This window comes from Polyodon spathula, chromosome 3, assembly GCF_017654505.1.
Source record: "Polyodon spathula isolate WHYD16114869_AA chromosome 3, ASM1765450v1, whole genome shotgun sequence".
Classification (NCBI taxonomy): Eukaryota; Metazoa; Chordata; class Actinopteri; order Acipenseriformes; family Polyodontidae; genus Polyodon; species Polyodon spathula.
The window spans coordinates 20,999,557-21,012,568 of record NC_054536.1 but is presented as its reverse complement, the minus strand read 5'-3'; the positions used below and the strand labels follow the sequence as shown (position 1 = coordinate 21,012,568).

The 13,012-nt window shown below is 36.9% G+C and overlaps 1 protein-coding gene across 1 annotated transcript in view; it reads left to right on the top strand.

The window, feature by feature from the left end:
- Positions 1 to 2,949, top strand: part of wnt9a (wingless-type MMTV integration site family, member 9A) — a 34,762-nt gene extending 31,813 nt beyond the window's left edge. Inside the window, exon 4 of the mRNA XM_041244658.1 lies at positions 473 to 2,949. Coding sequence (XP_041100592.1) covers positions 473 to 949 — 477 coding nt within the window. The 3' untranslated portion in view covers positions 950 to 2,949. The remainder of the gene's footprint in view (positions 1 to 472) is intronic.
- Positions 2,950 to 13,012: the final 10,063 nt, after the last annotated feature.

The following is a 13,012-nucleotide window of genomic DNA, read 5'->3' as shown; positions in this document are numbered from 1 at the left end:
GAAATAAGCAATGGATTAATCAAGTTCTGTCATTCAGAATATATTTAATCTTGACTTTCAAACTACTCCCAAAGGAAACTTTAATCTGAAATAGGATTCTTTGGCATGGCATGGTTTAGGGCCTTTTATTTTTTTGCTGTTCTTTTATTACTGATTTAAAATTATCTGTGCATTAGATCATTATTTCCTAAGGCTTCGTCTTTGTGAACTGTAGTGTTGGAAGTTTTACGTGCAATATGAATATATTTCTTTTTTTTTTTAGTTAGTTCGTATTCAGTTCTGATGGGGCAAGAAGGGCTGAAACATTAGATCTGCAGTACTTAAGCCATTCGATGAAATCAAGCAATAGAAATTGAGAGGCAGTGGCTATAGGGAAAAAACATGGATTCTCTGGTCTTCGTTGTTATAGCCACCTGGTTAGAAATAGGTTAGGTTGACAGCTGTCTAACATGGTCTCTTTTATCTCCCACAGGTGATCAAGGCAGGAGTGGAGACAACGTGCAAGTGCCATGGAGTATCTGGCTCCTGCACGGTCCAGACATGCTGGCGACAGCTTTCCCCTTTCCACGAGATTGGCAAGCAGCTGAAGCAGAGGTATGAGACCTCACTCAAGGTGGGCAGCACCACCAATGAGGCGACGGGGGAAGGAGACATCTCCCATGTCAGGATGCAGCCCCCGCCTGGCCCCAGCGACCAGATCCCCAGGACCACCGATCTCATTCACATTGACGACTCACCAAGCTTCTGCCGGATGACAAAGTATTCACCGGGGACCTCCGCGAGGAAGTGCTATAAGGACAAGAACTGCGAAAGCATCTGCTGCGGCCGAGGTCACAACACTCAAAGCCGGGTAGTGACCAGACCCTGCCAGTGCCAGGTGCGCTGGTGCTGCTATGTGGAGTGCAAGCAGTGTACACAGAGAGAGGAGGTTTATACCTGCAAGAATTAACACAGTCAACCCCCTCAGGGGTCCAAATGGGGGAAAAACAGGCGCATATTCTGGATGGGAAATTTATTGTCTTTAAATTGAAAATTATCTACATACAGAGGTAAAAACAGAGTCTGAGGGACATCAAGGAACCTTCACTATGATGTTGATGATGACGATGTATGCACTTTGAGTGGTTCCAATGAGCTGTTGTATGAAGCTTCTCCCAGGGTTGGGTCCAGTGCAACCTCAAGAAGAATCCCCTGTCATAAAAAGAAGGGTCAGGTCAGGAATGACGAATCCTCAAAAGGTTTGGTCTTTTTCTCAAAAGCCAAATTCAGCTGGATCCATCAATAGACCAACAAGACATGCAGGTTGACTGAACATGGTTTGTATTGAATGGTCAAGGATGCAACCCTTGCACCATAACCATAGCTTTGATTGAAGCAGGTTTGACTGGAATGTATAGCTGATAGAAAAAAAAGGGCCATGACTTACTGAATGGGATCTGGATAAATAAAGACATAGACTGAGTAAGGTAACAGGGTATGGATGTTTTGGTTTGTTTGTTTGTTTTACCACTTTTGATGTCTAAAAACCACTAGCCACACATGCTGCTGGAGTATTGTGGGGTTTTCAATTAAAATTTACTTTGACAAGGCCTTGTAGAAATAAAGTCGCTCTCGCTTTCTTTATGTGGGAATGACTTTGGGAACTTTTAAGAAGTACAGTGTACTGTATGTTCGTTTTGTAGCTTGCTTAACTTGGATCATAAGTCTTTTTCAGATTTTTCACAGGAAAAAAAAACAACAAAAAAACAAAACATTATATGACAATTCCCTTTGTCTGAAAAAAAAAAATAAAACACCACAATTCACAATCTTCCAGGTAATTCTGACATCATGCCAGTCAATTATTACGGCTATTTTGACTGTAATTAAACCCAACGACTCATATTCAGGGACCAACTCTAACCACTATGCTTGGACAAGGTGATGCTACTGTATAGCAACACCGGGTTTGAACTGAGAGAAGCAGGGTATTTCCCTGGCACAAACAGAAAATCTACTGTGGGCACCACTGATACAAGACATGTATGATATGAGAGGATACCTTATGATGGAGACCATTGGTGGATTTTATATCCAGCATTTGTCAACAACTGCAGTCATTGACCCAAGGGTGCTAAATATTTTAACCAGCATTTTCTGGCCATCCCATGTGTCATTGGAACATTGTGTCTAGTCCAAAAAAAGTTATTCCCAATATAATGGGAAGATGCCATTTTTTTTATTTTTATTTTTTTACAAACCTACCTTTTTGTTTTTCATTACCCCCCAGAAAATGGAGGAAAACAATGACTGCTACTCTCAACCCAGGGATTCCTGGTAGAACCCCCCCCACCCCCATTGTTCTAACATAAGCTATAATGCTCCACTTGGAATACCTGACCAAGTGTTGCAGTGTGCCAGTTTTCTTACCTAAAAGGTCAAGAAGAGGACATGTTGGTTTGTCTGAAAGCCAATGAAATTGAGGAATGCAATTCATGAAAAAATGCTCTTTTGTTTGTGCCGCCTTTTTCACCTTTCTATGACCATGTCAAAGCTGCAGCTAGAATGACATGACATCATAATGGGTTATCCTCAAGGATGCTTTCTCTGTTATGACTCTGCTAGGAGGGGTCCCAAAGCAAGAACAAGTTTTCTGAATCGATACAATTTGGATTTGGATAAAGGCTTATTTACAGTCCTTAACAAATGAGAAACTTATAAAGACGTTTATTTTTATATTGGTTTCATTTTGGTTTTTGTATGTTAAACCCCAGTATACTAAGTGCACATAAATATATTTTGATGGTGTGTATACAGCCTGTTTACCTTCCAATTATGTATATAAATGCTTTTTAGATTTGTTTGTTTTCTATTTTTCCCTGATAACTATGAGCAATTTCTTGGTGGTTTTTGGTTTGAATCCGGGAATAGGTCTTATATACATCTGTCTGGTGTGGTGTTGTATGTGTATGTGTGTGTGTGTGTGTGTGTGTATATATATATATATATATATATATATATATATATATATATATATATATATATAAGAACCACACCCAGTTGACAAAAAGGTAACAGCTGTATAAACATTATGAAAATATCATTGTCTAATTCACTACTTTAAAAACATGTTATTTTTATCTCAACCTTTTCCCTTGACAATCAATCTGCTTCTTTTTCTTGGGAGGAATTTGTAACTATTTTAGCCCAGCCTTTCATTTCCCTGTGGGCCAAAACAAGTTTTTTTTTCCTTCATTCCATCCTTAATATGTGCCATTCAATCAAGCAGACTGAAGCAAGTTATGTCATGACTACAGTGCTGAAGTTTGTGCACAGGTATTTGTGCTATCCTTTTCAGGACCAACAAAATGCCAATGCAACCCCATTAAAATCAGGAAAGCCATTCCTTAATAGTAATGGGTACGCTCAATTTATCCATTTATGCAATTAGTTTAAGGTTTATTTTAGGACAGTGGTTATTTTTGTGGAGTCAATGATAGTAACAGATCGTATCTGTATATGTTGCACACATGTAAGGTGATTCCATAGTTCTGAGTCTGATTATCCTAATGTTTAAAAAAACAAATACTCCAGTTAAGACCTGTTCCGTAGCAAGTCTTACCTAAAGCTGTACATTCCAAGACTTGATGATAATGTGGCTCAAAGGCTATCCTGTTCCTATTGTTTGACTCTTAAAAAAAAAAAAAAAAAGTGGGTGCCACCTTTTAAATAAATATATTGGGTAGCCTCAACTGATATCTCACATAGTTTTAATAACGACATAGGTAGTAGGTAGTTTTTTTTTTTTTTTTTCTAAATAATGTGCACTATTATACTTGTTTAGGCTTTTAAAAGGTTTGTGAATTGATTTGTGGCTTCACATGTAATGCATCTTCAGTTATTTGCATTCAATTTCCCTATTGTAAATAAGACTTTGATACCAGTTTAGATTTGTTCTTCTGTGTTTATTTTAGGGAAACCAAAATAAAGGTGGGAATAGAGAAAATTTGGGGTGTGTCAGTTTGAAAAAAAATAGAAAATTAAACTACCATGAAGGAGATCTGAGGCCCAATTAAATCAACTTCTTACATCAGATTGAGAGAAATCCGGGTACCTAGCATTTGCAGTGAAAAGTAATATTTAACAATTCACTTTAATCAAGCCTCATTGGCAGCCTTTACAGCTAATTGAATTAAAGAAAATAAACTATGTACGTACATGTATTGAGTAATATTCAGTTGATCTGTTTTCTTGGTTTAGATGTTTGAAACCATGCATTGTAATTAAACCATCTATTATAGTTATTGTAGATAAAATTGTATTCTGCTAGCGGTAAGTTGAAGAGCCTAATTTGACACTGGAGACTACATAATGTGTCTTACAGGCTGAATTTGGGTAGTGGCTCTGTACCTTAATAACTGAAAGTCTGTTACCCACTAGTGACAAGAACAACAGGTTCCTAACTGGTCAATATCAATTCCAGCCTATATATCAATTCCATTCAGGTCCTAAATTAGCTATTTGAACCTGGGAAGAATAATTAACTAATTTAGGACTTGGCTGGAACAAAGTCCTGGACTGGAAAGGACCTTGAAGGTCAGAGTTGCGAACTGGTCAGAATATACCAACATACAAAGTGGAGCTGTTGTCAGGTTCAGTTCTTGTGGTGTTCTATGGGGACATACAGGAGGCTACTTCTCCCTGCTGTTCTGACTGAATGGGTGTTCCAATGAAGACTGACATGAAATCTTTAGACATGACAAAAATGTGTGTGCTTTCATGTGTGCAAAGGGAAAGTATGCGCTTTGTGTTTGCATGCCATGACTAGTTAGGACATTCACAGCCATTTTGGTTATACCGCTACAATGCAAAGTCTAAAATGTAGTCTAAAACTTGATTTGAAATACATTTGTAAGTTGGTGGACAACTTACTTTTAAATTGTTGACTTTGCCCATTGATATTCTTGGAGATGGGCTTGTAACAAAATTATAAAAACTGAGTCAAGCAAATACTCCATTAGGCCTTCTACTGTACTTAACAATATTACAATTAATATTATTAATGTACTCACAAGTGTATGGCAAGCACACAGATGTGTGAGTGAATGAGCTTACGTATTTTGTGTATGCAAAACCGATTATATGACTACACTAAAAAAAGAAAACAAATATATAAGCAAATGGAAACATAAAAAATAATAAAATATATAGATATATTATAAATATAAACGTTTTGTTTTGTTTTAGGCAAGAGTGTGTGAACTACTGAGTGAGAGATTCTATGTTGTAATATAGCCCAATTCACGCACTGAAGCCTGGAAGCTTTCTGTTTATGTATTTAAAGAAGAATATTGTATTTATATATAATGTTGATATATTTGCTTTTTTCTGTGTATTGTAAATAGTTAAGGTTTATTCTCCTGTGGTATAGAGACAAATGGGGCACATCCTTTAAACTCGCAGGCAGTTGGATGGGTGGGGGGTTGTGGGGGGGTGGGGGGGCTAATGAGTTGCTGTGGACGATTTAGTGTGGTGCAACATTTCTTTTCCAAGCTTTTGTCTGCGTAGAGGTGCTATAAACGTGCTTAATTTTTCAAATGAACAGTATTTAGTGGTAATGAAATATGCTAGCTTAAGGCTAGTAAAATGATCAAGTTAAATTTATTATATATACCCATTACCAGGTCCCTGCCTTTCTCTGGAAGGACAATCGTTTAAGTAAGTGCCTAGGCCTAAATGCCTTGGCATTTACTGGCACCTTAATATTTTATGAATACAAAAAAAACAGAAAGAAAAAAAAAAACTGCCTGTACCTGGATTCACTTGGGTTTGAGAAACCAAACTTGAATGCATCTGGATCCCACATGCTTGTTTGCGAGACTGCCAGTAAAATATCAGGTATTCATTTTTTTTATTTATTTAACCAAGTTCACACCATTGAGATCAATGATCTCATTTACAATAGTGGTATGAAGGTTGTTTTGCCATGTGGACATACCAGGAACACAGACTGAGGCCACCAGAATGCATTTAGCATAGGCCTCCAAAACAAACAGGTCAGCAAATGACTTTCAGCTTATGAGAAAGGCTGTATATATAGCCCATGAAAAAAGGAATACAAACTGATTTGCACAGGGGAGTTTATGCTCACAGCTGAATAAAGGTTTAGGTATTAAACTCAAAATGACTGGGAAGAATTCCAAACAAACTCTGAAAACAAGTATATGGAAACCAACATATATCTGATATAATCTTCAGCTTCTAGTCTTTGTGTGTAAGTTTCTAGTTTAAGGAGATTGCTCGCTGCATGAAAAATCCTAATGGCTGGGTTCAAATATCCATGAAGCTTGTAAACAGTTGGTCTCTATGGTTAACAAGTTCTGCTCAGGCCCAGGCTGTGGCTTTTAGCTAGTTCCTGCAGTGGTGTAGAGATTTCATTTTTAGCATGCTGAGAAACAGCTTTGTCCTTAAAGGAGCAGTCTGTTCGTTGTCAGTATAGTGGGCTTAACACCTCTAAACACTCCTCATATCTGGGCTACAATCAGAGAAACATTAGATGTGGTATGCTAGGTGTTTAGGAATTTGTGCTTTACTTTACCATGGATACATATTAGCCACCACTATATTCTGCTATACCAAATTATTGTTTTAGCCAGCCATGAAAGACAAAGGTAGAATTATATTCTCCTCCAGATATTGACAGGTTGTATTGGTGTGGTGTAATAGCAGTGAAACAGGCCTTTGTCACTGATTACACCAGTCCACTGGCATTACCATTGACTACACCCAAGTGTATCCAATCCAGACTATTAATATGAAATAAAATACATTCTTAAAACACGTTTAAGGGTATTGAGATGACTATCATTGCTTTAATATTTTTATGATTTTATATGTGGTAGGTCTATACACTTCCAGCTTTTAAGTCAAAATAAATTTTGGTGTTTTTCGCCAGAAATGAAAATGATATCATTATAAGTTGGTTTACAAGTTCAAGGAGAATGGCGTCTAAATGCAATGAACTTAACTGTGTTGTTTTTCTTCAGGACTGCTGTGGTTTAGAAAGTTGAATATCCTTGTTAAAAAAAAGAACTGTTTCATTGCACGCAGAGTCACCCTCCATTTTATTATTCATAAGAGATGTTCCCTGATAAGTATGATCTCTTAACCACTAAACTGTTCTGGAATACTGTGTTGTGCTGTAATCACAACCCATTCTGAGCAGGTAGACTAGCTTACGCTTATGTTTCAGTGTCCTTCACTTTTTTGTTTGAAAATGTGTTGGAAAATGCTAGGACTAGATGGTATACTTTACCATCAAAACTATTGTTATTCCTAAAGAAGCCTGTTTTTCTAAAGCAGCATTGCCCTTTTTATATATAAAAAAACTAAAGTAGCACTTTTTTTTAGGTGACATACATAACCATGTAATAACATGGTACCAATGTTTCATGGTAACTACTGGTGGAGAAGGTGTTCAGTTATACAAAAATGGCCTGTGCCATTGTATTACAGCGTTATTACATAGGCAACAAGTTATTCACATTTACCATTACACATATATGCAATGTAAGAGCAGGAACTATTGGTATATCCAGTTATTACCATATAATTACATGGCTACCAGGCTCTTTAATTGAAAGTGCTACCTAAATAACTGTTGCACCTTTATTTTGTTCAGCAGAGCTTAGTTTTCTATTGCTTGAGCACAAAACAAACCCCAATAGTTCAAAGAACACATGAATAGGGCTGTAGTTTAAACACACAAGATCATTGCTGGAATATAGGTGTGAGTAGGATCATATTCAAATGTAGAAGGATATTATTTTGTTATAACACAGTGTTACCTGTGTACATACAAGTTAAGTATAACAATTGAATTTATTTCTGTAAATAAGTATTTTTTTCTACCTAAAATGGGAAAAGGGGGTAGTTTTCCCACGTTATTATTATTGAATACATTTAGGAAAACCGTTACATCTATACAGTACATACGGTTTATAGTCCTTCCCATGGTATTTGCTATGAAGGTTTGTTTTGTGCTATATTTTAAAACTTTTCTTTTTTATATCCTTTGTGGGGAGTAAATACTAACAAGCCAATGTTTATTATTTTCTCTTTTTATCTGTGTCTTATGGGAACCTAAATTATTTTTCTCTACCTCATGTGTACAGCTTGTAGGTATATAAACTGATTCTGAATGACTGGTAAGAATGTATTTAAGTTATTTAACATCTTTGTATAACAAAGGCAAGAAAATCTGGAAATAATAAATGAATTTTTAAATTATTTGTACCGGTGTCATCACTCATTCTTTGTTTTTATTTATTTATTTATTTATTTTTACTTTTTTGTATACTTATTAGAATTGTTCACCAAGCATCGTATTACAAAGCACCATACAAAAAAAAAATGAAATATAAGACTTAGTTACAGTAAAACAACCTGGACAGCTAGAGTATCAAAGAACATTTTATTTAAATATTTGTTATTTTATAAAATGTGCAAACAAAATCTGATGTTGATGTTGCTACCTCTGATTGCATTTCTAATATTAAGAATTGGATGTTACAAAACTTTCTGTATCTTAACTGTGACAAGACAGAGGTTATGTTGCTAGGCACTGCCCACCATTACGCAAAACCAATGCTGTAAACGTGTCAGTTGATGTTACTATGCTTGAGTTTAGATGCAAAATGAGAAATTTGGGAGTTATTTTTGATCCTGTATTAACTTCTGAACCTCATGTGCAGAATACTGTTAAGGTATCATTTTTCCACCTTTGAAACATTGCTAGGGTGCGACCTATGCTTTCTGCTTCTGTAGCTGAAAAACTGGTTCTAACATTTGTTTTTGAGGATTGATTATTGTAACGCTCTGCTTGCAAACGTCTCCAAAAGCACACTGTCCAAATTACAACATGTTCAGAACTCAGCAGCTCGTATCCTGACAAGGTCACGTGCAAGGGATCATATCAATCATGTTCTAGAATCATTGCACTGGTTGCCTATCAGGTTTTGTGTTGATTTTAAAATGTTACTTTTTACTTATAAGGCTTTACATGGTTTGGCTCCACAGTGTTTATCTGATCTGTTATCAGTCTACACCCCGTCACGCAACCTTCGCTCAACTAATCTTGGATTGTTATGTGCTCCCTCTTCACCTACGTTCTATGGGCGAGAGCTTTTTGTTGTTATGCCCCAAAACTTTGGAACATCATTCCTCAAGAGATCAGGGATTCTGCCACTCTTAATGCTTTTAAAACTAGCTTAAAGACCTACTTTTATAGAATGACTGCATTTTTATGACTGCTTTTATTTTCTGTTTTGTTTGTTTGTAAAGCACTTTGACATGTTGCTTTTAAGGCACTAAATAAAATAAAGATTATTATTATTATTATTATTATTATTATTATTATTATTATTATTATTAGAATTGAGGGTTGTGATTCAAGTCACTTCAACGATATGATCAATAACATAATCAACTAATTAATTCTAGAACCTTGTTTACTTTTGGCTGTTCTCAGTCATCAGTGGTTTTTTTTGTGGTAATAGGCATTTCAACATTCGGTCTGGTATTTGTACCTGTATTAGGGTAACAACTCTGCAATTGTGCCATTGCATGGGATCTTTAGAGTCTACAGTCTATAGTAAACATAGATATGGACATTTCTCATCCAGCACCTCAGTTTAACATCATATCTAAAGGAAAGCTCTTCCACAGAACAACAGCCAACACTTACACCATACTGCAATAACAAGATACATAATATAATCTACGCTACTGTACATCTGTTTTAATTCCTGAAACACAATGGTGCAAGTCTGTTGTATCCTATACACCTGTAGCAGCATTACTAGAATTAACATAGAAGCCTTCGCCATTCCTCTCCGTAGTTGTAGTCTTCTGGTCCCTCAGACTCCAGTAGTCTGAATATTGCCATCATAGCTTCCACCCTCTTTCATGAACTGTGCCAGGTCCTAATGTGAGTCGTAGCTTTGTGGTACACTCTAATCCTGCAGCGCTTTCACAGCTGTTCCCACAGAGGAAGTGGGTGCAACTGGAGCACAAGATTTTTTTTTTCTTCTAGAATGAGACTGCAGAACAAACCGAAAGCCTGAGATAATGTGCATGCTAAGGCTCAAGATTTGCTGAAAGCAGCACAAAAGCTGAACCCATGGAGGGGGCAGAGAGGATGTTTGTGACTTATCCTTTGCTGCCATTTTCCCGGCTGCAGTTTTCATTTTAAACTAGAAGTGGAATTTAGATGAATGAATCGGATTGCTCCAGAGAGGGAACAGGAAGCGAAGGCTAAGTGAAGATTGTACGAGTTTATGAATCTGCCGCCACCACACCTACTAGTGCTAGTATTTCAAAAATCATTAAAGCTGTCTAATTTTCAATGTTGTGGAAACTCTGTGGGTAAACTAATGGCACCCTTCACTTTGACCTGAGATGGCTGCCATATTATCTTTCGCCCACAGAAATAGTTTATTATTCTTATGTATATTAGTTTACCTTTATACCTGGATTCAGCACAGAGCTCACTTCTGCACCTAAACACTTTTATGTTGTAAGCTTTGAAAAAAAACTAAAACAAACCAAGGAGAGAAATTATGTCAGATATGGTGTAGAGTTGTCATTGAAACACCTGAGGAGTTTGTAGACTATAGTTCATCAGTAACTTCAACCCTCAATCATAAAATCTGAAAATAAATATAGAAAATTATTTTGACTGGTAGACAAAAAATGCAAATAAGAGTGCATCAGTGATATTAAAATATTTATTCTAATAACTGGGTAGTAACTTACATGGTTACTACTGGTGTATAAAATGTGTAATTAAGTAAAAACCACACTGTGTCAGGTGATGTACAGTGCTGAGAAAAAGCATTTTTGCATATTTCTAACACTGAATGTTAGCAAATCTTCAGCCAAAATGTAATATTAGATAAAAGGGACCCTCAGTGAACAAATAACACACAATTTTGATACTTAATTTATTTATTAAAGAAAGTTATGCAACACCTAATGTCCCCGTGTGAAAAAGTAATTGCCCCTTTAGACTCAATAACCTTTAGCAGCAATAACTGCAACCAAACGCTTCCTGTTGTTATTGATCAGTCTCTCACAGCGCCGTGGAGGAATTTTGGCCCACTCCTTCATACAGAACTGCTTCAACCCACTGACATTTGTGGGTTTTCGAGCATAAACTTGAAATCATGACACTACCACCACCATGCTTGACCTTTGGTATGCGGTTCTTACTGTGGAATGCAGTGCTTGGTTTTCGCCAGATATAACAGGGCCCATGTTGGCCAGAAAGTTCCACTTTTGACTCATCTGTCGATAGAACATTGTTCCAGAACTCCTGATGATCATCCTGGTGCTTTTGAGCAAACTTGAGACGAGCATTCATGTTCTTCTTAGTGAGCAGTGGTTTCCGCCTTGCTACTCTGCCATGAATCCCATTTTTGCCCAGTGTCTTTCTGATGGTGGAGTCATGAACACTGATCTTAGCCAAGGCGAGGCCTGCAGATCTCTGGATGTTGTTCTAGGATTCTTTGTGACACCTTGCTCTTGGACAGATTGTGGCAGAACGACCACTCCTGGGAACATTCGCTACTGTGCCAAACTTTCTCCATTTGGACAATATGACTCTGACTCTGGTTTGGTGGAGCCCCAGGGGCTTATAAATGGCTTTGTAACCCTTTCTAGGCTGATAGGCATCAACAACTGTTTTTCCGGAGGTCTTCAGAAATTTCTTTTAATCATGGCATGATGTGTGTCTAGAACCTGTGTGCTGACAACTTCACTCTGATGGTAAGGGCCAAAGTTAATCAGATTTATATTGGACAGGGCTGGCCCAAATCAGGCTCCATTGTTGACCAAAGTATTCAAACAGCTGACCCTAACTAACTCTTTAATTGGGTTGAGTTAACTAGGGGGGCAATAACTTCTTCACACTTGAAGATTGCATGTTTAATTACCTCGCACACCAAACAAATGAAAGAAGCACCAAACTTGGGTGTCATTTTTTTTTTCTCTCAGACTCCCTCTATATACTACTACAACCCACAAAAAGATCTGGCCAAATTCAATGTTTTCACTGCACTGTATTTCCAATGGGTAAATACAATGTTGTTCACATTGCAGTTTACAGTGCAGTAGTTGCAGTGTAAGAGAAGAAACCATTGGTAATGACCTGTTTATCAAAATGTAATTACGCGGCTAAGCATGTAATCTAAAGTTCTACTGAAGTTTCTTTAGTTTTACTACCATGTGTACTACCATAGTCCGCATTGGAGAAATAGTTATAGATATTTTTATCTATACTTAAGGAACCCCTTGAGATGACATTGGCTACATTTAAAGGTACAACAAAAGAAATGCTAGCACACTATGACTGTAGCACTATTATTCCTAAAAAAAACCATACATTTGACACTGGCCTTTTTTTTATTTTACAACAAACTTATTTAATATTAATATTTCGGATATCAGGTATCATAAGAACGTACCATTAATTCAACAAGCTTATATTAAAAAGGGTGTTTACAAAAATTTCGTAGAATTTTTGCATGATGTTACAGAAACAATCCAAATGTACTTATCTGTTTTTCTTCTAATGGCAGAGGAAATTTAGTTCCAGTACATGGTAAAATGGATTGTGTAGCATACCAAAAGATATTGGCCACTCATCTGAAATCCTCCGCTACAAAACTTGGTTTAAAGCACAACTGGATGTTCCAGCATGACAATGATCCAAAGCACACATCAAAATCTACTTAAGAATGGTTAAAGGTTCTGGAATGGCCTAGTGAAAGTCCCAATCTATATCTGCTTGAGGATCTTTGATATGAGTTCAAGAAGGCTGTGCACAAGAGTCCTCAGAATTTGAATGAACTGGAACAATTTTGCGTTGAAGAATCATGCCAAAAGCAATTAACAAATATCCTCAGCATTTAAAAGAGGTTATTTTTGCTTAAGGTGCCTCAACTAGCTATGAATTGCAATTTCCTTGTCAGGG